Source organism: Daphnia pulicaria, chromosome 2 (assembly GCF_021234035.1).
Source record: "Daphnia pulicaria isolate SC F1-1A chromosome 2, SC_F0-13Bv2, whole genome shotgun sequence".
In the NCBI taxonomy this organism is placed as follows: domain Eukaryota; kingdom Metazoa; phylum Arthropoda; class Branchiopoda; order Diplostraca; family Daphniidae; genus Daphnia; species Daphnia pulicaria.
In genome coordinates this window covers 2,170,057-2,191,082 of record NC_060914.1, presented here as the reverse complement: position 1 = coordinate 2,191,082, position 21,026 = coordinate 2,170,057, and the positions used below count along the sequence as shown (strand labels likewise).

The 21,026-nt window shown below is 38.3% G+C and overlaps 4 protein-coding genes and 1 long non-coding RNA gene across 12 annotated transcripts in view; all 5 read right to left on the bottom strand.

Annotated features, from left to right (window-relative positions):
• The window catches only part of LOC124327106 (cytochrome P450 4C1-like), a 204,788-nt gene that overhangs the window by 136,890 nt on the left and 46,872 nt on the right, over window positions 1-21,026 (bottom strand). The gene's annotated exons all lie outside the window — the stretch shown is intronic.
• Window positions 1,167-2,664, bottom strand: LOC124327364. The gene is made up of 4 exons (XR_006916023.1): window positions 2,538-2,664; window positions 2,068-2,434; window positions 1,635-1,966; window positions 1,167-1,565 (listed from the first exon to the last, which is right to left on the bottom strand). It is a non-coding gene; the product is annotated as an uncharacterized LOC124327364 (long non-coding RNA).
• LOC124327123 (cytochrome P450 4C1-like) lies at window positions 3,427-15,639 on the bottom strand. Of its 2 annotated transcripts, none has more exons than XM_046786033.1 (13): window positions 15,373-15,639; window positions 15,183-15,292; window positions 15,026-15,116; window positions 5,370-5,570; window positions 5,231-5,297; window positions 5,046-5,172; window positions 4,914-4,983; window positions 4,727-4,830; window positions 4,595-4,663; window positions 4,342-4,510; window positions 4,094-4,273; window positions 3,554-4,026; window positions 3,427-3,496 (listed from the first exon to the last, which is right to left on the bottom strand). In XM_046786033.1, the coding sequence occupies exons 1-12, from the start codon at window positions 15,551-15,553 to the stop codon at window positions 3,860-3,862; spliced, it is 1,536 nt and encodes a 511-aa protein (XP_046641989.1). In that variant the 5' UTR covers window positions 15,554-15,639; the 3' UTR covers window positions 3,427-3,496; window positions 3,554-3,859. The 2 variants fall into 2 exon arrangements, with proteins under 2 accessions (XP_046641989.1, XP_046641988.1); XM_046786032.1 differs by lacking the exons at window positions 15,026-15,116; window positions 15,183-15,292; window positions 15,373-15,639 and adding exons at window positions 5,660-5,750; window positions 5,831-5,940; window positions 6,019-6,818.
• LOC124327124 (cytochrome P450 4C1-like) lies at window positions 7,436-12,890 on the bottom strand. Of its 7 annotated transcripts, none has more exons than XM_046786035.1 (12): window positions 12,600-12,890; window positions 12,361-12,470; window positions 12,202-12,292; window positions 11,934-12,134; window positions 11,808-11,874; window positions 11,621-11,747; window positions 11,475-11,550; window positions 11,301-11,404; window positions 11,167-11,235; window positions 10,916-11,084; window positions 10,672-10,851; window positions 7,436-7,771 (listed from the first exon to the last, which is right to left on the bottom strand). In XM_046786035.1, exons 1-12 carry the CDS (start codon window positions 12,778-12,780, stop codon window positions 7,614-7,616), a joined length of 1,533 nt encoding a protein of 510 aa, XP_046641991.1. In that variant the 5' UTR covers window positions 12,781-12,890; the 3' UTR covers window positions 7,436-7,613. The 7 variants fall into 7 exon arrangements, with proteins under 7 accessions (XP_046641991.1, XP_046641997.1, XP_046641990.1 ...); XM_046786041.1 differs by having other exon boundaries at window positions 11,478-11,550; XM_046786034.1 differs by lacking the exons at window positions 10,672-10,851; window positions 10,916-11,084; window positions 11,167-11,235 and adding exons at window positions 7,848-8,027; window positions 8,093-8,261; window positions 8,346-8,414 and having other exon boundaries at window positions 12,600-12,848.
• LOC124327128 (cytochrome P450 4C1-like) overlaps window positions 13,002-21,026 on the bottom strand; it is a 41,514-nt gene continuing 33,489 nt past the window's right edge. The window contains exons 4-12 of the mRNA XM_046786045.1: window positions 14,757-14,957; window positions 14,623-14,689; window positions 14,435-14,561; window positions 14,296-14,368; window positions 14,118-14,221; window positions 13,958-14,026; window positions 13,688-13,856; window positions 13,446-13,625; window positions 13,002-13,370 (exon numbers count right to left, since the gene is read on the bottom strand). Of these exons, the coding sequence (XP_046642001.1) occupies window positions 13,213-13,370; window positions 13,446-13,625; window positions 13,688-13,856; window positions 13,958-14,026; window positions 14,118-14,221; window positions 14,296-14,368; window positions 14,435-14,561; window positions 14,623-14,689; window positions 14,757-14,957 (1,148 nt within the window). The 3' untranslated portion in view covers window positions 13,002-13,212. The remainder of the gene's footprint in view (window positions 13,371-13,445; window positions 13,626-13,687; window positions 13,857-13,957; window positions 14,027-14,117; window positions 14,222-14,295; window positions 14,369-14,434; window positions 14,562-14,622; window positions 14,690-14,756; window positions 14,958-21,026) is intronic.

Sequence of the window (21,026 nt, the reverse complement as noted above, 5' to 3'; positions counted from 1 at the left end):
AGGAAAATTCTCGATTTTGGCCAAATCTTGGATTTCGTTAAATCACAACTAATCGACCCCAAATTTTATGGAGATCACGAATATGTGGTTTAATTTGATGACAGCTCAATGGTTGAGGAGCTGTGGTTACTTCCGGTATACTTCCGGTAAATTTTCAAAAAACTAGCAAGTGAGCTTTGTCCTGTTTACATTTCTCAATATTGCAAGCTTGATTTTAAGTTAAAAAAATTGAATATTTAAATCTTTGAGCTTAAAAACCTTACTATTGTTTCTATCTGTATTATGTAACTTTTATTGGCATGTCACTAAATAAGAATTGTTTTGTCTTTATTCAGGTAATGCCGTCGAGAAGATGGACATTTCAACGCCGTTGGTATCTCCAAAATGTCAGCGCGGATCATCATTTGTTGTTGGTAATACGTTTGTGTTAGTGTTAGTTAACCCGTTGGCTGCCACGCCTTTGTTCTCCCTTGCTCGGGCCGCGCTGTTCGGTCTCGTGGTTTACAAGCCGCGGGGTCGGAAAGTCGCCAAGCCCAAAATTTGCCGCAAGGCGCCTGTTATAAGGCAATGCACCATGCACCCTCCTTGTCAGCCCGGACTTGTCAGCAATGGAAAGTCCCACTTTGGTCATGGATCCTTCAGACATGGCGCGTAGAGTAGTAGAGTGCAACCTACGGGTTGTATGGCGTGGCAGCCAACGGGTTAACTTAAGTGTATGTATGTTTGTATGTATATGTGTATGTGACTGTAAAATGTGGTGGAATTGTGGGTGGAGGCGGGACAATATATCACAATACTTTTAATAAGCTTTTTGTTCATTGTTCCTTAATTTATAACAAGAGTTGTTTAGGAATTGTATCAATATATTTTTCTCGACTTCAGTCTTGAATTCATAGAAAAGTCAGCCATTTGCCTATTACTTATAAGATTTAAAAAAATCACCAGTTACAAGTCTCTTTCGTAACTTACCCTTAAATCATCATCGTCGTCGAATAACAAGAACATGTCCGTATGCAGAGTGACTAAGGCAGGCAGTAGAAACCTCTAAAACATTAGACAAACAATTGACAACTTGGCATACTGGCCTTGAAGAAATACAACACCAATAGACAACTGTCGCAATGTTGACAGGCTTGAAGCTACTACCAAAAGTCTTACAAAAGAACTACCAGCATTAAAACCTTATTTTCTCATTAAAGATCAAGAATTAATTTCCAGTGACCAATGACCATGAAAGTGACCGAATTGCGGAATCGTAGTTTGTAGTACAATATTCGGCTGCCTTAGTGGTGTAGTAACTCGGGGCAGAGTAGTGCTTTCGGAGCTTGGGTGTAGTAGGTGGTAGTAGCGTAAGTAGTGGTGTCATACTCGGATGCCTTATTGGTGTAGTACTTTGTAGCAGCGTAGGTTGTAATGTAGTAGACTGGAGCCTCGGTTTTATAACGTGCCGGTGCCTTCGTGATGGAGTACTACGGTGTCTTCGTGGTGTAAGCTGGGGCAACGTAGGTTGTAGTGCAGTACTTGGGTGCTTCGGTGGTGTAACAAGTTGATCCTCGGTGTAGTAGCTGGGAATAGAATAGTACATGGGAGCGTTATTATAGTTAGCTGGAGCATCATAGGTTGAAGTTTAATACTCGAAGCCTTTATGGCGTAGTACTTGGAGGCGTTCGTTTAGTAAGTAGGTGTTGACGACGTTGTTGTTGTTGTTTAGTAAGGAGGCGGCGTGGTGAAGGTAGTGAGGCGGGGAAGAAAATTATTCCGGAGCTTCTGCGTAGTAGCTCGTACCAACATATACTGTGGTGTAATACTCTAAAGCCTTGGTGGTTTGGCACTTGCAGGTCCCAGTGTAGTAAGCGGTTGTTGCGTATGTTGTTGATGCCCACCATACCCAGGAGATATCGGCACACCAGTGGTCGATCCAGCCATCATGATTACAACACTCACAGCAGCACGACACCATAGTTTCCTAGGCAACAAATAATTTGAATTTTAATTTGCATTAATAACTGGCATATTGGCAATTAGAAAGTTGATTCACATTTCCATGAAAAAATAAAAAATATTTACCCATGATAGCTTCTGTGTAGTATTCAACCGTTTTTGTACTCCGGTACCTTGGTGATGTAGTACTTGGGAGCCTCGACGTAGTTCTCGACCCTTTGGTAGTGTAGCTCGGGGAAGAAAAATACTTCGGGCATTCAGCGTAGTAGGTCGGGGCAACATGAGCTGTGGTGTAATACTCTAGATCCATGGTGGTGTAGCACTTGTAAACCTCAGTGTAGTAAGCAGGAGCAGCGGAAGTTGATGCTAATTAGTTAGACGGCACGGCAGTGTTGTGCTTTGGTACCCGCCATACCCAGGAGACATCGGTACACCATGGCTGAACCACCCATCAACGATACAACACCCAACAGCAGCACGACGCCATAGTTTACTAAAAGATTAATAAATTTTAACATTTTCAATTATGGTACTGGTATATTAACAAAAAGAAAAAAAAGTAGAGTTGATTCACAACTTTATGGAAAAATTTTTACCTTTGTTTAAAACTTTTAATGCGACGAAGAATGAAGTTGATGACAAATAGTGCACGGCAGTTTCTGTTGCCGTAACGGAGATGCTCAATCGGCTGCTGAAATCTTTCACCTTTTCTCTTCTTCATTACTAATAGACAAGAAATAATTTGTATATTTAGTAGTTGGCATATTAAAACTCGACGTAACAGAATATTTTTACCATGATATGTAGTGGTGTAGTACTCTGGTGCCTTGGTGGTGTAGTGTTAGGGAGCCTCGGTGTAGTACTCTACCCTTTAGTAGTGTAGCTCGGGGAAGAATAATACTGCGGGGATTCGGTGTAGTAGCTCGGGGCAGCAAGGTGATGAAGTACTTGGGGGGCATTGGTGTAACAACTGGTTGTGTCGTAAGTTGAGTAGAAAGGCTAAGGCGGCAGTGTAGTGCTTTCGTATCCGCCATACCCAGGAGACATCGGTACACCAGTGGCTGAACCAGCCATCAACGACACAACACCCAACAACAGCACGACAGCATAGTTTACTAGACAATTGATAAATTCAAACATTACCATTCAACAATAACTGGCTAGTAGCAAATAGAAAAAAAAATAGAGATTGAATATTGATACACAACTAAATACGACAAACAGAAAACTTACCCATGATTGAGAACTGATAGTACGATGAAGAATGCAGCTGATGGCAGATAGTGGAATGCAGCTGTTAGGCCTGTTACCGTGTCGGAGATACTCGCTCGACTGATCCCTGTCGACTTTTCTCTCGCCTTTTATACGAATTTTTCTCACCCTCCTCTTAAGCCTTGCGGTTATTTTACCTTCTTGATAAAATGATACAAAATGTCCCGTTCTCACCCAACCTCTACACCACTGCATGACACTTTTTACTTAATGATCTCCATGACCTTCGATTGAAATGCAAACTGGCCTTTCCTTCTTTAGGTAGACGTTGCTGGGGATGGGTCTACAAAAACCAATATCAAAATGAACACCAAATAGCTTACCCTTGCGGCTATTGTACCTGCTTTGATTATGATGAAACACGTGTCATTCTTACCCAACCTCTACACCACCGCATGCCAGTTTTACGTAATGTTTCTCGTGACCTTCAAGCGAGAAAGACATCCTGTTGGACAAACTGGCCGACCTGTCTGCAGGTTCACTTGCATGATAATTAACAAAAAGCTTAACAATTTACTTATGATTCATACTATTGGCTTATATATTACAACCAGCTCTAGAAGGAGAATCGATTATTCTTGTGCCTTGTGGAGCATCAAATGGGGCAATATCAGTGTATAAATTACCTCAGGGAATAGTAAAATACCTACTGATTACAGCGTCGAGAGACAATTAAATTAATTCCAGTTAATGATTTCAAAGTTATTTGATGCGAGGGAATAAGTAGTTCGGCGTCGGATGAAAATTCAAATTTGAAACGACGAATAAGAGACGATAGGATGATTTTTAATTCCAGAAGAGCAAATCTTTGTCCTGATAAAAATAAGACAACGAAGGTAAAAAATCGAATAAGACATTTAATTGTAGAAAAATTTATTACCAATACAGTTGCGAGGTCCTGCACTGAACGGGAAGTACGCATACGGATGTCGGCCGTTGGCCTCATCCGCAAAAAATCGTTCTGGATTAAAAACCAAGGGATCTGGAAAGACTTCTGGATTTCGATGCGTTGCTAACGTTAAACATCCTAAGGTACATCCGGCAGGTATCAAATATTTACCTTAATGCAAGATTGAGAAATAAAAATCAGACTTGAATTTTCATAAAACAAAGAAAAATAGTTGTTACCTATTTGAACATCTTCTTGAACGGTTCTTTCAAATGCGGGAACGCTCGGATACATTCGTAATGTTTCCTTAATACAGCATTCAAGATACTTTAAATTGGGAATGTCCTCTTGGGTACAATCTCTTTCCGAGTTATCAAAAACACCGCTTAATTCAGTCCATGCATTTTCCTGATAAAATGGTAAAAAGAATAATGATAGAACATTTAGGGCTAGTTAATTACATAGCAATATTCTGACAAATAGAAATTTTACCTGGCAATCTGGATTAATTGCCATACAGTACAAAAACCAACCCATCAGAGAAGAGACTGTGTCGTGACCCTTCAGTAGTTCAATAAAACGTTAACGATTTCCAGTAATCATTTAGATTTAACCACTAAATACCTCAAACATGAAAGTATCAATTTCATTCCGGATGTCGAGGTCTGATAAAAATTTTCCGTCATCTGAAGCTTGAAGCAACAAATCGAGAAGTGGTAGTCGATTTTCTGTTATCCAGAAAGAAACAAGGAGATATGTGAAATATTGAATATGTGACCTCTATTCATTTAAAATATTGAATTCCACTTACTGATTCCAGATTCGTTTTTTTCATTGTTATTGCTTACATAGATGAAACTTTTTCGTCTCTTTCGTATGATCTAAAATTTTGAATAGAAATAACTTAAATCGTGTTAATTTATACTTTACTACCTTCACTTACATCCTCAGTGAATCCGTGAAGGGTTTTCAATAATTGATCGTGTTCCTTCCCTAATGCAGATAGCGAAAAGATTCGTTGGTTTTCTAGCCATGGCTTCTGGAATTTTGTTATCATTACTTGCCCCATTCTATATGAATCAACGCAACTAAAATTAATGGGATAATCACAATTTTGGAGTTTATTACCTGCAAACTGCCTTATAATAATCAGAATCATCCGTTTGTGCGTTGATTTTGGTACCCATCGCCACTTCTAGAAAAGGAATGTTTGATAGCCCTATTAGAACACGAAAAATTGTTCACGATTAGCGATAGATATTATTACCACAAATAACATCCAGCGAACACTTTGCAAGGAATGGATACACGTCCATTTCGCTTTTTCCATCCGCAAACGATTGGCAGATGTCACCAATAATCCCACAGAGGACGCGACTCTGCTCGTTAAATACTTCGACAAAGGTATTCAGAATTGAAAAGTGAAAGGCTGGCGTCAGCAACTTCCGTCGCGATCTCCACAAATCACCTTGTGAAAGTCACATTTATCTGATTAAAATCTGACAAACATCTGTGAAAAATACAAAAAATAAAACTTAAGTTGTCCTTTTGTTATACCGGAGCTTAGTAGAAGTCCTTGCCCCAACCACGGAGCCAATTGATCGTAAGACACACCTTTATCAATAATCTTCTGACTAGTGAAAACCTCCTACAACAAAACGCATATTACGAACAATATTTAGAACAAAGTTAACGACAATAATGTTATAACGACATGCAACAAAAAACCTTCAGGAGCTCAGGCGATGAAATGCAAACGTAGCAATTTCTTCCCGCAAAAGCACGATAGATTTCTCCATATTTTTCAACAAATGTCACGTGAAATAAACTGATTAAATCTAAATACACGAAACATTTAAAAGGTGAAACGGCAGCATAGTTTACCTTATTTAATTTTTAAAGGTACAATGCCTTACGATCTAATCCTCCGAACATCTCCAAAGAGTTTCCAATTACAGGCAGGTATTTGGGTCCGGGAATCCGATTGATTGCGACGTGGAAAGGTGAAGTGTGGATGTAGATCCACCATCCTGTGTAGGCGAGTATAAGGAGCAATCCCACAATGCACAAAGACACGCAGAAACTCCACACTAACATACTGCTTGCCCTAAAACGAACTGCAGGGCTAAGAGTTGTTCATCAAAGAAGCAATCAAGCGTCTTTGAAGCGATACTTTCTTTTGCATGGGGTTCATAAACTTCTCTCTCGAACGGTGTTAAACATTGTATACTGGTAGGTCATTCTAGAAAGTACAGGAGTTGCTATATTCGCAATTGCAACTGGCACGTTTGATACTTGGGTAACCAGTTTTTAAGATGAGAAAGGTGAGTTAAACCCATTAGCGAATTTCTATTTAGAATGTACGATTAGTTCGTTAAAACAGGTTTCAAAACGGTATTTTCACTTCAGACAACAGTAGTGAAAGATCCCAATTTAAAGCCAACTCAAAGAAACTTGCAATACAAGACGAAGCAGCAAAACCTCCGCAACCCGCAAGTACACCCTCCTGTCACTTTTTTTTGTAGAATAAATTCGTGTTTTAAAATGTTTAAACAAATTAAAATTATTTTTAAGCAAATAACCAGTACATGAATACATCCCAGATTTCTTAGCTATATAGAGTTAATATTTCAAGATTATACCAATTACCCAAAGGCGAATACATCAGGTCTTCTAACTGCTTTCCTGGAAGCGTATCTAGAAAAGAATTATTCAGGCATCCTTCAAAACATTTTTTTTAATTCCTTACGATCCATTTATTCGAATACTTCAAACGAGTTTCCATGTAGAGGCAGGTATTTGGGTCCTGGAATCCTAACAAAGAAAGAAAAAACAATGCTTCATGAATCATGGATCGAGATATCTTTTCCATTTCCTTTGTTCAAAAATCTACTTCGTCACACAACGAACATTTGCGGGCATGTGGAACGGCACATTTCCATTGGGTAAGAGGTTCCGGCGTGTTACAGTGCGTCACAATAATTTGCGTCACAATTTTTTAAATTTTTCGCCAGTATAAAGTAGCGAGCGCGAACATAACTAAAGCACTCTGAATTCCGAGAAACCGTTTCGTACTTCCGAGTAGGATCAGAGCAGTTTGCCCAGTGAATTATTTGCTATCGGAAAGTCTTCTCGCAGTGGCACAGTGATACCAATATTCAACACATTTCCATATATTGAGTCTATGACTTGAAAATAAAAATGCAAAACATAGCTTAACTAGAAGTACACAAAGATCTAGCGATCTAGTTAATAAAGCAACACATCCATGCGCTTGTTGGAAACAAATGCATGGTCGATTTAACTGGTATATAACTGGCACAAGAATAAAAGTTGAGGAGCGAAAGTTAATTAATTTCAAATGCGCGAATTGCGTTAGTTGTGCACGTAGTACGAACCAGTGCGTGAAAGGTAGCGATAACCCGACGAAAACAAACTTAAAGGCAAAAATAACCTACGCAATGTGATCACTGCTAATGTTTAAAATTTGATTTGAATTTAGAAATACTGTTCAACGACGAGAGACAATTAAGTTGATGCCATTCATGGATTTCAAGACCAGTTGGGTTGCAATAACCGGTGGCTTGGTGTTAGCTGAGACCTCGAATTTGAACCGGCGAAGAAGAGTCGATAACACAATTTTGCTTTCCAACATGGCAAATCTTTGTCCTGATTGGAAGGAATAGAATTTAATAATAACCGTAATATTAAAGAGATACGCAAAGAGATTGATAAATCTTAATACCGATACAGTTCCGGGGTCCAGCACTGAACGGGATATACGCATACGGATGACGGCCAACAGACTCATCCGGAAAAAAACGTTCGGGGTTAAAAGTCAACGGATCCGGAAATATTTCGGGATTCCGATGCGCAGCAAAAGATAAAATCCCTATTGTGCATCCGGCAGGAAAAAAATATTTTCCTGAAAAGACAACCGTAATCTGATAAAACTGATTTTTGCATCACGCAACAGTTTTTCGGTTTTACCAATTTGAACATCTTCTTTGACAGCCCTTTCAAATCCAGGAACGCTGGGATACAATCGCAACGTTTCTTTAATGCAGCATTCAAGATACTTCAAATTGGGAATGTCTTCTTGGGTGCAATCCCTTTCCGAGTCTCCGAATTCGTTCTGAAGTTCGATCCACACTCTCTCCTTTTTAAATAAAATAAGTATTAAGACAGTAGACACTTGCGATAGCCAAAATCGACAATTTACGCAATTTAAAAAAATTATTACCTGGACGTCTGGATTTGAAGCCATGGCATACAGAAACCAGCTCAGCAACGAAGTAGTTGTGTCGTGTCCCTATATCCAATTGGCGGTTCATTTAAAAAAAAAAAATTCTATTAATTAAGCAAAACTAAAGTACCTCAAACATGAAAGTATCAATTTCTTGTCGAATGTCCTGGTTCGACAGAACTTTACCATCTTCTGAAGCTTTAAGCAGCAAATCGAGAAGTGGCAATCGGTTTTCTGCGTTTTCATTTACAAGGAAATTTTAATTGCCTTCATTGTCTGAATGATGACTTATTTACGTACTAATTCCAGTTCCCGTGTCTTGGGCTACATTATCTTCTGTTTTCTTTAAGACTTCCCGTCTGTTATTTATCACCTTCAAGGGAGAGGAAATATTAGAAGAAAGAAAGCAGTTCAATCATATAATATTGACTAACCTCTTCAGTAAATCCGTGAAGGGTTTTGAGCAGTTGATCTCGTTCTTTTCCCAGTGCTGTTAACGAGAGAATTGTTGGATTCCTCAACCACGGCAATCGAAATTGTTCCGTAACTACTTGTCCAATTCTGCAAAAAAAAATAGAGTAACAGATCCCTATGTCAAATAAGCAAGCTTGCAAATAGTTACCTGTAAACTGCCCTGATATAATCAGACGTTTCCGTCTGCGCATTAATGTTTGTCCCCATAGCTGCCTCTATAGAAATTTAAAAAAACATTATTTCTTATTCAAGTAGACGGTTGAAAAATATTTTTTACCACAAATAATATCCAAAGAACACCGGGTGATTAATGGATACACATCCATTTCGCTCTTTCCATCGGCAAACGATTGACAAATGTCTTCAATAATTCCACAGAGGATGCGACTCTGCTCGTTAAATACTTCGACAAAGCTATTCAGAATTGAAAAGTGAAAAGCTGGTGTCAACAGCTTCCGTCGCGATCGCCACAAATCACCTTAAAAATGAAATTAAAACCTTGGTTAAAACCTGAATACCTGAAACATAACAAATTATTTTTTTTTCGTGCTTACCGGAGCTCAAAAGAAGTCCCTGTCCCAACCATGGAATCAGCTCATTATACGACACACCCTTATCAATGATCTTTTGGCTGCTTAACACTGACTATAAAAATAAAAATAAAATTCAGATAAATAGATTAGTATTTGTCGTTGCAGTTTTGTTAAACAGATAGTAATGTTACCTCCATTAATTCCGGCGAGGAAATGTTGATGTAGCAGTGAGTCCCAACAAATATTCGATAAATATCTCCATATTTTTGGACCCATTTGGTTTGCAAAGTGTGTTGTAAACCTGCGTGTAGACATATAGAAAATTTCAAAATTTCGAAACAATCTAATATTTAACGTAGCCCCTCTTAAATCATTGAACAGCAGTGAAATAATATTTTAAGATATGGTTGTGGGTGTAAGAAAAACATTTGAGACTCACGGTCTAGTCCTCCGGCTAACTCCAAGGCGTTTCCAATTAAGGGAAGGTATTTGGGCCCGGGGATGCGATTGACGGCGACATGGAATGGCGAAGTGTGTTTGTAAATCCACCATCCTATGTAAGCAAGAATAAAGAGCAATACTACAACACAGAAGGCTACAAAGTAACTGTAAACTGGCATGGTGTTTGCAAAGAAGAAACACAAAAAGAAAACACAAAACCGGTTAGAAAAAACGTGATTTTTCAATCGTGAATCACGACAAACTGAGTGGTTGCCAACCAGTGTGTTTGCATTCACGAGCTATCTCTTGCTGCGCTTAAAAAGGCAACGTTGCTGTATCTGGTGTTGACTAAACCTGTTTGAATTGCTACAAAACATACGCTCGTGTAGGATCCCGAAATTCTAGCATGAATGAAATTCACTGAATATATTTCAAAACTTGTTTCCCCTATAAGAAATACCAGGCAGTGCAATCAATATCATTGCAGATACACAGACTAAACAATTCCTTAATTTCTATCCAATATTCTTAATGGAAGCTCACCAATCACGTCACGGGTGCCTTCAGTGCGGAAAACAGTTTTGTGATTATAATCATAATTAAAAATTAGATCCCGCTATATGTTAGTGCAGGGACAAACGCTTTCAACGACGAGAGACAACTAAATTGATGCCGTTCATAGATTTCAAGACCAGTTGAGGGGCAATAACCGGTGGCTTGGTGTTAGCTGAGACATCGAATTTGAACCGGCGAAGAAGAGTCGATAGAACAATCTTGCTTTCCAACATGGCAAATCTTTGTCCTGATTGGAAGGAATACAATTTATCAATACCCGTGATGTGACGGGGTAAACAGAGACAGGAAAGTTTAAATACCGATACAGTTGCGGGGTCCAGCACTGAACGGGATATATGCATACGGATGACGGCCAACAGACTCATCCGGAAAAAAACGTTCGGGGTTAAAAGTCAACGGATCCGGAAATATCTCGGGATTCCGATGCGCAGCAAAAGATAAAATCGCTATTGTGCATCCGGCAGGTATTAAATATTTTCCTGAAAAGACAACCGTAATCAGATTAAATTGATTTTTGCAACACGCAGCAACTTTTGGGTTTACCAATTTGAACATCTTTTTGCACAACTCTTTCAAATCCAGGAACGCTGGGATACAACCGCAACGTTTCTTTAATGCAACATTCAAGATACTTCAAGTTAGGAATGTCTTCTTGGGTGCAATCCCTTTCCGAGTCTCCAAATTCGTGCTGGAGTTCGATCCACACTCTCTCCTTTTTAAATAAAATTAGTTTTAAGATGACTTGCGATAACTACAATCGCTAATTCGGTTACCGAAATTTTTAAAAGTATTACCTGGATGTCTGGATTCGAAGCCATAGCATATAAAAACCAGCTCATCAACGAAGTAGTGGTGTCGTGTCCCTATGTCCAATTGGCGGTTAATTAAAACCACAAACTCTATAATTTATAAACAAAGCAAAAAGTACCCCAGCCATGAAAGTATCAATTTCATTCCGAATGTCCTGGTTTGACAGAATTTTCTCATCTTCTGAAGCTTTGAGCAGCAAATCGAGGAGAGGCAACCGTTTTTCTGTGTTTTTATTGTCAGAGAAATTCATTAATTAAGTTCCTTTCTCTGTTTGAATAATGAATAATTTACTTACTAATTTCAGTTCCTGTCTCATGAGCTTCATTATCCTCTTTTTTCTTTAAAATTTCCCTCCTTTTGTTTATCACCTTTAATGAAAGGAAAATATTGAATCATGAAAATGAAGTTATGCGGTTTAATCACAAAATACTGGCTAACCTCCTCAGTAAATCCATGAAGTGTTTTGAGCAGTTGATTGCGTTCTTTTCCTAATGCCGTTAACGAGAGAATTGTTGGGTTCTTTAGCCATGGCATTTGAAATAGTTCCGTGAAAACTTGGCTAATTCTTTAACAAAAATAGAATAAAAGTAGTATCCCTACGTCAATTAAGCTTGCAAATTTCTACCTGTAAACTGCTCTGATATAATCAGACGTTTCCGTCTGCGAATTAATGTTTGTCCCCATAGCTGCCTCTATAGAAATTTAAAAAATTATTTCTTATTCAAGTAGACGGTTGAAAAATATTTTTTACCACAAATAATATCCAGTGTACACCGAGTTATTAAAGGATGCACATCCATTTCGCTTTTTCCATCCGCAAACGATTGGCAGATGTCCCCAATAATTCCACAGAGGACGCGGCTCTGCTCGTTAAATACTTCGACAAAGCTATTCAAAATCGAAAAGTGAAAAGCTGGCGTCAGCATCTTCCGTCGCGATCGCCAAAAATCACCTAAAAATAAAGCCTTGGTTACAACCTGACTAATAGTACGATAACTAGTTAACTTTTTCTTGCTTACCTGAGCTCAAAAGAAGTCCCTGTCCCAACCAAGGAACTAGATCATCATACGACGCACCTTTATCGATAATCTTCTGGCTACTTAGAACTGCCTGTAAAATATAAGATCAAATCACGATAATTAAATTAGTATCTGTCGTTTTTTTATTACGGATATTACCTCCATTAACTCCGGCGAGGAAATGTTGATGTAGCAGTGAGTTCCAGTAAACATTCGATAAATATCTCCATATTTTTGGACCCATTTGATTTGTAAAATGTCATGCAACTCTGCGTGAAGGGATATAGAGAATGTTTAAATTACGAAATCATCTAACATTAGAACTTCTCAAATAATCGATAAATAGCGAAATAGTATTTAAAGATCGGTAGAGTTCATGAAGAACATTTGAGACTCACGGTCTAGCCCTCCGGCTAACTCCAAGGCGTTTCCAATTAAGGGAAGGTATTTGGGCCCGGGGATGCGATTGACGGCGACATGAAAACGGGAAGTGTGGATGTAAATCCACCATCCGATGTAGGCGAGAATAAGTAGCAACGCTACAACGCAGAAGGCTACAAAGTAACTGTACACTGACATGGTCTTAGCAAAAAAGAAACATAAAACTGGTTAGAAACGTGATTCTTCAATCGTAACTCTCAATAAACTGAGCGGTTGCCAACCAGTATTTGCACTAAAGACATATCTCTCGGGTTATCTCTTGCTGCGCTCAAAAAGGCAACGTTGTTTGCTCTGATGTTGACTTGACTCTGTATGTGTTTTAATTGCTATGAAGTATACGCTCGTGAAGGATTTCAAAATTCTAGCATGAATGTCTATTAAATAACTTGTTGCCCCAATAAAAAATACCAGACAGTGCCACCAATATCATTGCAAAGTGACAGACAAAACAGTTCCTTCTTCCCGCATCCGTTCTGTATGGAAGTTCACCAATCACGACACGAGTGCTTACAGAACGGAAATCCCAATTAAAATAGCTTCCGCATTATCTCGCGCAGATCACAAACGCTTTCAACGACGAGAGACAACTAAATTGATGCCGTTCATGGATTTCAAGACGAGCTGATATGCAATAATTGGTGGCTTAGTGTTAGATAAGGCCTCGAATTTAAAACGGCGAAGAAGAGTCGATAACACAATTTTGCTTTCCAACATCGCAAATCTTTGTCCTGAAAAGAAGAAGTAATTTGTTTTTAATACCCGTAAAATATGGGTGTATTGCGCAGGGAGCCAAATTTATTTACCGATACAGTTGCGAGGTCCAGCACTAAACGGGACGTACGCGTACGGATGTCGGCCAACAGCCTCGTCTTGAAAAAAACGTTCAGGATTGAAAACCAAAGGATCCGGAAATATTTCGGGATTTCGATGCGCAGCTAAAATTAAAAACCCTATCGTGCATCCGGCAGGTATTAAATATTTGCCTGGAAGTAAAAACATATCATTGAAGCATTTTGGATTGCGCAACATTTTTTCTCAGGCTTACCAATTTGAAGATCTTCTTGGACAGCCCTTTCAAATCCAGGAACGCTGGGATACAATCGCAACGTTTCTTTAATGCAGCATTCAAGATACTTCAAATCGGGAATGTCTTCTTGGGTGCAATCCCTTTCCGAGTCTCCAAATTCGTTCTGGAGTTCGATCCACACTCTCTCCTATATAAATGAAATACAATAAGTATTGGGTGAATTGTGATAACCGCTTACAAACGGTCATCTATGTTAACATCGACAAAGACAATTTCAATAATTGTTACCTGGATGTCTGGATTTGAAGCCATGACAAACAGGAACCAACTCATTAACGAAGTAGTTGTGTCGTGTCCCTGTATGTAACGTTGACGATTCATTTAAAAACTCGGGTTCCATAAAATATTGCGTGTTTAAAATTAAAGTAAAACGAAACGCAGCGCCTACCTCAAACATAAAAGTATCGATTTCATTCCGAATGTCCTGGTTCGAGAGAACTTTTTCTTCCTCTGAGGCTTTGAGCAGCAAATCGAGAAGTGGTAATCGATTTCCTATTTTCGTTTGAAGTCAAAATTTTAATTGCTATTTGCTATGAACTTTTATAATATAATGATTCTTCACGCACTTATTCCTGTTTCCTTTTCGTCGACTTCAATATATCCTTTTTTCTTCAACATTTCTCGTCTGTTGTTTATCACCTAAAATGAGGGGGGACAAATTGAAGCAATTTTACGGCTAAATTACTCAACACTATATCGACTGACTTCTTCAGTAAATCCATGAAGGGTTTTGAGCAGTTGATTGCGTTCTTTTCCTAATGCCGATAACGATAGAATTATTGGATTTCTTAGCCAAGGTTGTTGAAATTGTTCCGTAATAACTTGGCCAATTCTTTAAAAAAATGAACGATAGTTATAAAGGTTAAGAGGATTGTGTCTGGATTATGTATAACCTGTAAACTGCCTTGATGTAATCAGAAGTTTCCGTTTGAGCATTGATTTTCGTCCCCATTGCAGCCTCTAGAAATGTTTACAGAAAATATCTTATTTATTATGTAGAAGACATAAAAAATAATGATATGTTTACCACAGATAATATCCAGCGAACATCGAGTTATTAATGGATACACGTCCATTTCGCCCTTCCCGTCAGCAAACGATTGACAAATGTCTCCAATAATTCCACAAAGGATGCGACTCTGTTCATTAAATACTTCGACAAAGCTATTCAGAATCGAAAAGTGAAAAGCTGGCGTCAACAGCTTCCGTCGAGATCGCCACAAATCACCTATATAAAATGGATTTGAATAAATATCACAATATCAGTAACACAGTCCGTCGTTCCGTCCTTATTACCGGAACTTATCAGAAGTCCTTGTCCCAACCACGGGATCAGTTCACTGTAGGACGTACCTTTATCGATGGTCTTCTGGCTACTCAAAATGACCTATGATAAAGAAAAGTTTCAAATTTGTTAAATGCCTGAAATTGGTATTTTTCAAACAGACATTACTTCCATTAATTCCGGCGAGGAAATGGGGATGAAGCAGCGAGTCCCAATAAATATTCTATAAATTCCTCCGTATTTTTGGGCCCATTTGATTTGGAAAGTGTGAAGTAAATCTGCAGGTGGATATAATTATGTTCATTTAGGGGCTAGAACCCCACTAGGAACCGTGACCGTGAAAAATAAAGATACTCACGGTCAAGCCCTCCAGCTATCTCCAGAGCATTTCCAACGATGGGAAAATATTTAGGTCCAGGAATCCGATTGACTGCGACATGAAAAGGCGAAGTGTGGATGTATATCAACCATCCTGTGTAGGCAAGAACAAGGAGCAATGCTACAAAACAGAAGGCCACATAGACGCTGTACAATGACATGTCTTTGCGCGGAATTAGAGCAACACAAGACACCCAAACTGGTTAGAACCGTGAGTCTTTAATCAAGTTCCTCAACAAACTGAGCGGTTTCCATCCACGAGCTATCTCTTGCTGCCGAGCTTGCTGCGTCAAAAAGTGAAACTTTACTGTATCTGATGTTGACTTAACCTGTTTGAACTATTATAAATAACCTAGTATAGGATGTCAAATCCTAGCATGAATATAAGGCTTTTTATCAATCCATATGTTTTATAACTTGTTATCTCAATAAACATGCCAGACTGTGCAATCAATTTTATCATTAAAAAGTGACCGACAAAACGGCGCCTCTCCTCCCCGTTATTTGTGGATGTTCACCAATCACCTCGCGAGTGCTTAAAGTGTGGAAAACAGTTTGGCCAATACAGTGTTATTACTTCACACTGTAATAAATCACTCCCGCAATATGAACGCTTTCAACGACGAGAGAGAACTAAATTAATGGCGTTCATCGACTTATTCAAGATGAGTTGAGTTGAACGAATCGGTGGCTTGGTGTTGGCTGACACCTCGAATTTGAAACGGCGAAGGAGGGTCGATAGAACGACTTTCGTTTCCAACATGGCAAATTTTTTCCCTGGATGGAGAGAGTAAAACTTTGCAATTTCTACTAGAGTAAAAGAAAGAACATTAAATACCGATGCAGTTGAAAGGTCCAGCACTCAACGGGATATACGCATACGGGTGCCGGCTAACAGTCTCGTCCGCAAAAAAACCTTCGGGGTTGAAAACCAACAGATCCGTAAATGTTTTTGGATTTTGATGCGTTGCAAAAAATAAAATCCCTATTGTGTATCCAGCAGGCAAAAAATATTTTCCTGAAATTATTTACCCGTAGTCAGATTAAATTGATTTTTGCAACACGCAGCAATTTTCGGGTTTACCAATTTGAACATCTTCTTGGACAGCCCTTTCAAATTTAGGAACGCTGGGATACAACCGCAACGTTTCTTTAATGCAGCATTCAAGATACTTCAAGTTAGGAATGTCTTCTTGGGCAATTGATACTGTTGTTAATAAACACAGTTCATGTTAAAAATATTAACCGTGTTCATATTTTAAGCGAATTGAAATATTTTCAGTAAAAAAGAAATAAAAAAGGGTTAAAGGCAAATTAGCCAAAAATGCCCTTCGGATGTTTTCCTATAGGAGAAAATAAAATAGAAGATTTTAACATAGAATTCATGCTGAGCTCTTTGCCAAGTCTTAATTGTCTGTTACGTCTGTCCATCATCGATCCGAAAGTAGACGGAGCGTAGATAGCAATATGCTAAACGATGTTAATCAGGATGCGATCGAGATGTGTCTTATTATGAATACTTTCCTGTCTCTTTTTGATGGCTTTTGTTACCAACGTAAACATCCTGTTGAGTAGATTGTCAAATTTTAAACTTAGACTCGTAGTAGGTGCAAAAGTGTGGAGTCGTTAGACGCATCTCAACGGTTCGAAGGTGAGATCGCGTTAATTTTGATCGCGAATATAGGCTAATGATCGAACGAACGGCTTTCATTTAACATTTGACGTTGGACTGGGAATTTACAATCGGCATAATTAATAAACTTGCGAGTCTGTATGGGCTTTTCAACACAATTGTTGCTATTTATCTATCAAGTATTAAATGAACTCTGATTCTAACTTGGACGTTTTTGTAAAACTGAAATTTGTTTCTTGTTTGACTTTGCAGCACTGTTTACGTGGCTGATGGACCTTCTTGTCATACGTAATTCTTGGCTAATATCGAAAAGCATTGATGTTTAAGAAATTTTCTTGTTGACTTAAGAATTGTTGAATCGGAATTTTTCTCCAAGTGTGTTCACGTCATCGTCAGAAGAACTTTAAAAGTGTTCTTTAGACCCTTATACTCGAGCCCACTGCAATGGACTTATAACTCTGTTCTTTGTATTTAATTGAACAGAATACGATTCCTCAGTAAAAATATCTCGGTAATCATCTAATAGCATTTGGTTTATTCTTGTGGTGTTCATGAATAAAATAAGCACTCGTCGAAGATAGAATATCAACCGTATGAAAGAAAAGAAAAGCTCTCGGAATGATACCCTTGTTAGAAAACACAGTTCACGTTAAAAGATTTACATCATAGCTATATAATTATTTTTATTAGATTTATATCATTTAATTTAATAACGGAATGAACGGCTTTCATTTAACATTTGACGTTGGACTGGGAATTTACCATTTACAATCGTCAATCGGCATAATTAATAAACTTGCCAGACCTTTTCAACGCAATTGTTGCTATCTATCGATCAAGAAATAATTGAACTCTGATTCTAACTTTGACGTTTTCGTAAAACTGAAATTTGGTTCTTGATTGACTTCGTAGCACTGTTTACGCGGGTGATGGACCTTCATGTCATACGTCATTTGTAGCCATTATTGAACAGCATTAATATTTCAGTATTTTTATTGTGGTGTTTAGAATCGAATTGTCCGATAGCGATGTATACATCAAGCGGTATCGGATCTTTTTTCTATTAGGCGTTCAGATCATCGCTAGTAACAGCAACTATAATGAGTGGTCAATTGACCCTTAAATTTAACTGAACACCATGGACGAGGTTTTCCGTACCACGACTTCATCTGAACAGTAAAAATCTTTCACAAATTTTCTCGGCAATCATTTAATAGCATTAGGTAGATCCATGTGGTGTTGATCAATAAATTAAGCAGTTGTAGAAGATAGAATTTCAACCGTATGAAGAAAAGAAAAGCTCTCGGAATGATACCCTTGTTTAAAAACACAGTTCAAGTTAAAAAAATTTCATCAGAGCTACAATTATTTTATTAGATTTATATCATTTAATATAATAACGGAACGAACGGCTTTCATTTAACATTTGACGTTGGACTGGGAATTTACCATTTACAATCGTCAATCGGCATAATAATTAAACTTGCCAGACTGTATGGAACGCATTTGTTGCTATTTATCGATCAAGTAATAAATGAACTCTGATATTAACTTCGACGTTTTTGTAAAACGGAAATTTGTTTCTTGATTGGCTTCGCAGCAGTGTTTACACGACTGACAGATCTTTATTTCATTCGTCACCCGTGGCTATTATTAAACATCATTGATATTCTATTAGTTTTGTTATGATTGGTCACATTAATGCTCGAGTAGTGAGAACGTTTCCCATAAGAAGTAATCATTATGGACGCCTACGTAGGGAAAGACAACTGTTTGAATAGGCATGCAACATGATACACTATGCCTATTGGAAAGATGATCTTCCGATGAGCAGCCCGTAAAATTAAAAATATAAAATGTGGCTCTTAAAGTCGTAACACACAAATATATATAATTAGTGTTAATGAATATATCGTGTGCTTGTGTAACATAGAGATTCAACTGTTGCAAAGAAAAGTAAAGCTCACGCCTCACGAAATGATACTCTTGTTCTCAAACTCAAACACAGTTCACGTAAAAAAATATAAACGTTGCTCATAATATCCATCGAATTGATTTTTTTCTAACATTATCGAAAAAAAAGCTCAAAGAAATGGTTAAAAATGACCTCCAGTTGTTATTGTAGGCGCCCTTTTCCGCCGAGAGAAAAAAGCGTACCCTTCCTCCCTTTATAAAATGGGGCTGTTTATAAAATGGGCCGCTGTTTTCGATGCGAATTTTCCTATTCCCAACCCCCTCGATTTGAATCCGACAAATCGCAGAAATTCACAGTACAACACGTGGAGATCTGCCCGCTTAAAAAAAGTCTGTAGGTCCACCCCGGAAGTTCCTTTCTTTGTGACGGTATTTTAAAATGGGAAAATGATTCTTCCACTCTCATCAGGTCAGGTACAGCATTTCAAAACGACGTCCGTTTTGTGATGGAGATATCATTTTTCACAATAAATCATTGTCACTGAGTAGTGAGCACCAACTTGAATCAAAGTGTGCTAGAAATTTCAAAGGTCCCGCTTCTTACTCATTTTGAAGCCATCTAGCGTTGAGACGGAGAGGTTTCCATCAAAATAAACTTCGGTGATTTTTCGAAAAACGATTCGAGAGAAAATAATGACGTTGAATACTCCGAGCCAACACTCTATAATTTGTCGACTTTCATGAATATTTCAGCGAATTTAATGTTGGCCTTAAAATGTACGATTGAGCATTTTACGTCTTAAAGTTTACCACAGCTGATGACTGCAGTTTGTCGTCGTTTCATTTTTTAACGAAGAGTTGAGATATTATAGATTTGCTATCAACGCCACTAGCATACGCACGTATTAGTTTAGTTTATTTATATTCTGATTTGAAAACCAGTTATTTATAGGTTAGGACTAATATTCCGTTTTCTTGAGTTCTTTTATGGTAATTAAATCAAGATCCGTTTCTTGGTATAGCCAAGAAAAGGAATCCGATGACATTTCTTCTACTGAAACATTTTCCGTAGCTTTCATAGCATAAAGACTAGCTATGAATTGAATGGTAAAGGATTTCAAGATATTCTTACTACTAAAAGAAACTTAGGCTCTAATTAGAAGAATGCTTATCGAATTCCGAATGGTAACAGTGTCGCGCTTCTTGGCGTTTAAACTGCGTGGTTTACACGAATTCCCATACCAATCACGCTCACGCATTGTTCTACTCACTAAGACAGTGCCGATGCAGTTCATTTTAATGAAATTTATAAAGCGCCCTCTCCGCCAAAAGAAAAAAGCTGACTCTTCCTCCCTTATTAAGACGGTGAAAGATGGCCACCGTTTTCGATGGCAATTTCTATTCCCAACCCCCCTTGATTTGAATCCGCCAATTGCATTCCCGGTACAACACGTGCTGGAGATCTGCCCGCATACAAAAAGTCAGTAGGTCCACCCCGGAATTTCCTTTCGTCTCTCGCGTTCAGCGAAAAAAAAAAAGAAAAAATACGTTCGCGTGGGCTACCTCCACCACCTAAAAATTTATTTTGTGAATGCGTACGGAACTTAGAGAAAGGACCATAAATAGGAACGGGTCACGTGACTCGATGATCCGAATCGACGTGGATTTTGTGATCCACGGCCTAGTTTAAGGACCCCATGGCCCATACACCAAAGAGGGAGGAGGTGGACTGGGGTTTCTGTGCAAAGAGGAATGCGAATAAATAATTAAAACTGCCACGATTATTCGAAAAAACCGATTCGAGAATGATGAAGGAATCTTAATGTTATTTTCTCAGAGAATTCAGCAGTTTTATTAAATTAAATATTACGGCCTATGTGAAATGAAATTTTATTTTTCCAATGGGAGAGATGTGAGTGACGATTTCGGTATTTTAAATTCTGTTGAATACCCTCTAATTTGTCGACTTTTATGAATATTTCAGCGATTTTAATGTCGGCATTTTAAAAATGTACGAGTGAGCATTTTACGTCTTAAGATTTACTACAGTTGATGTCTATTTTTTTCGAAGGTTACGTATTACAAAG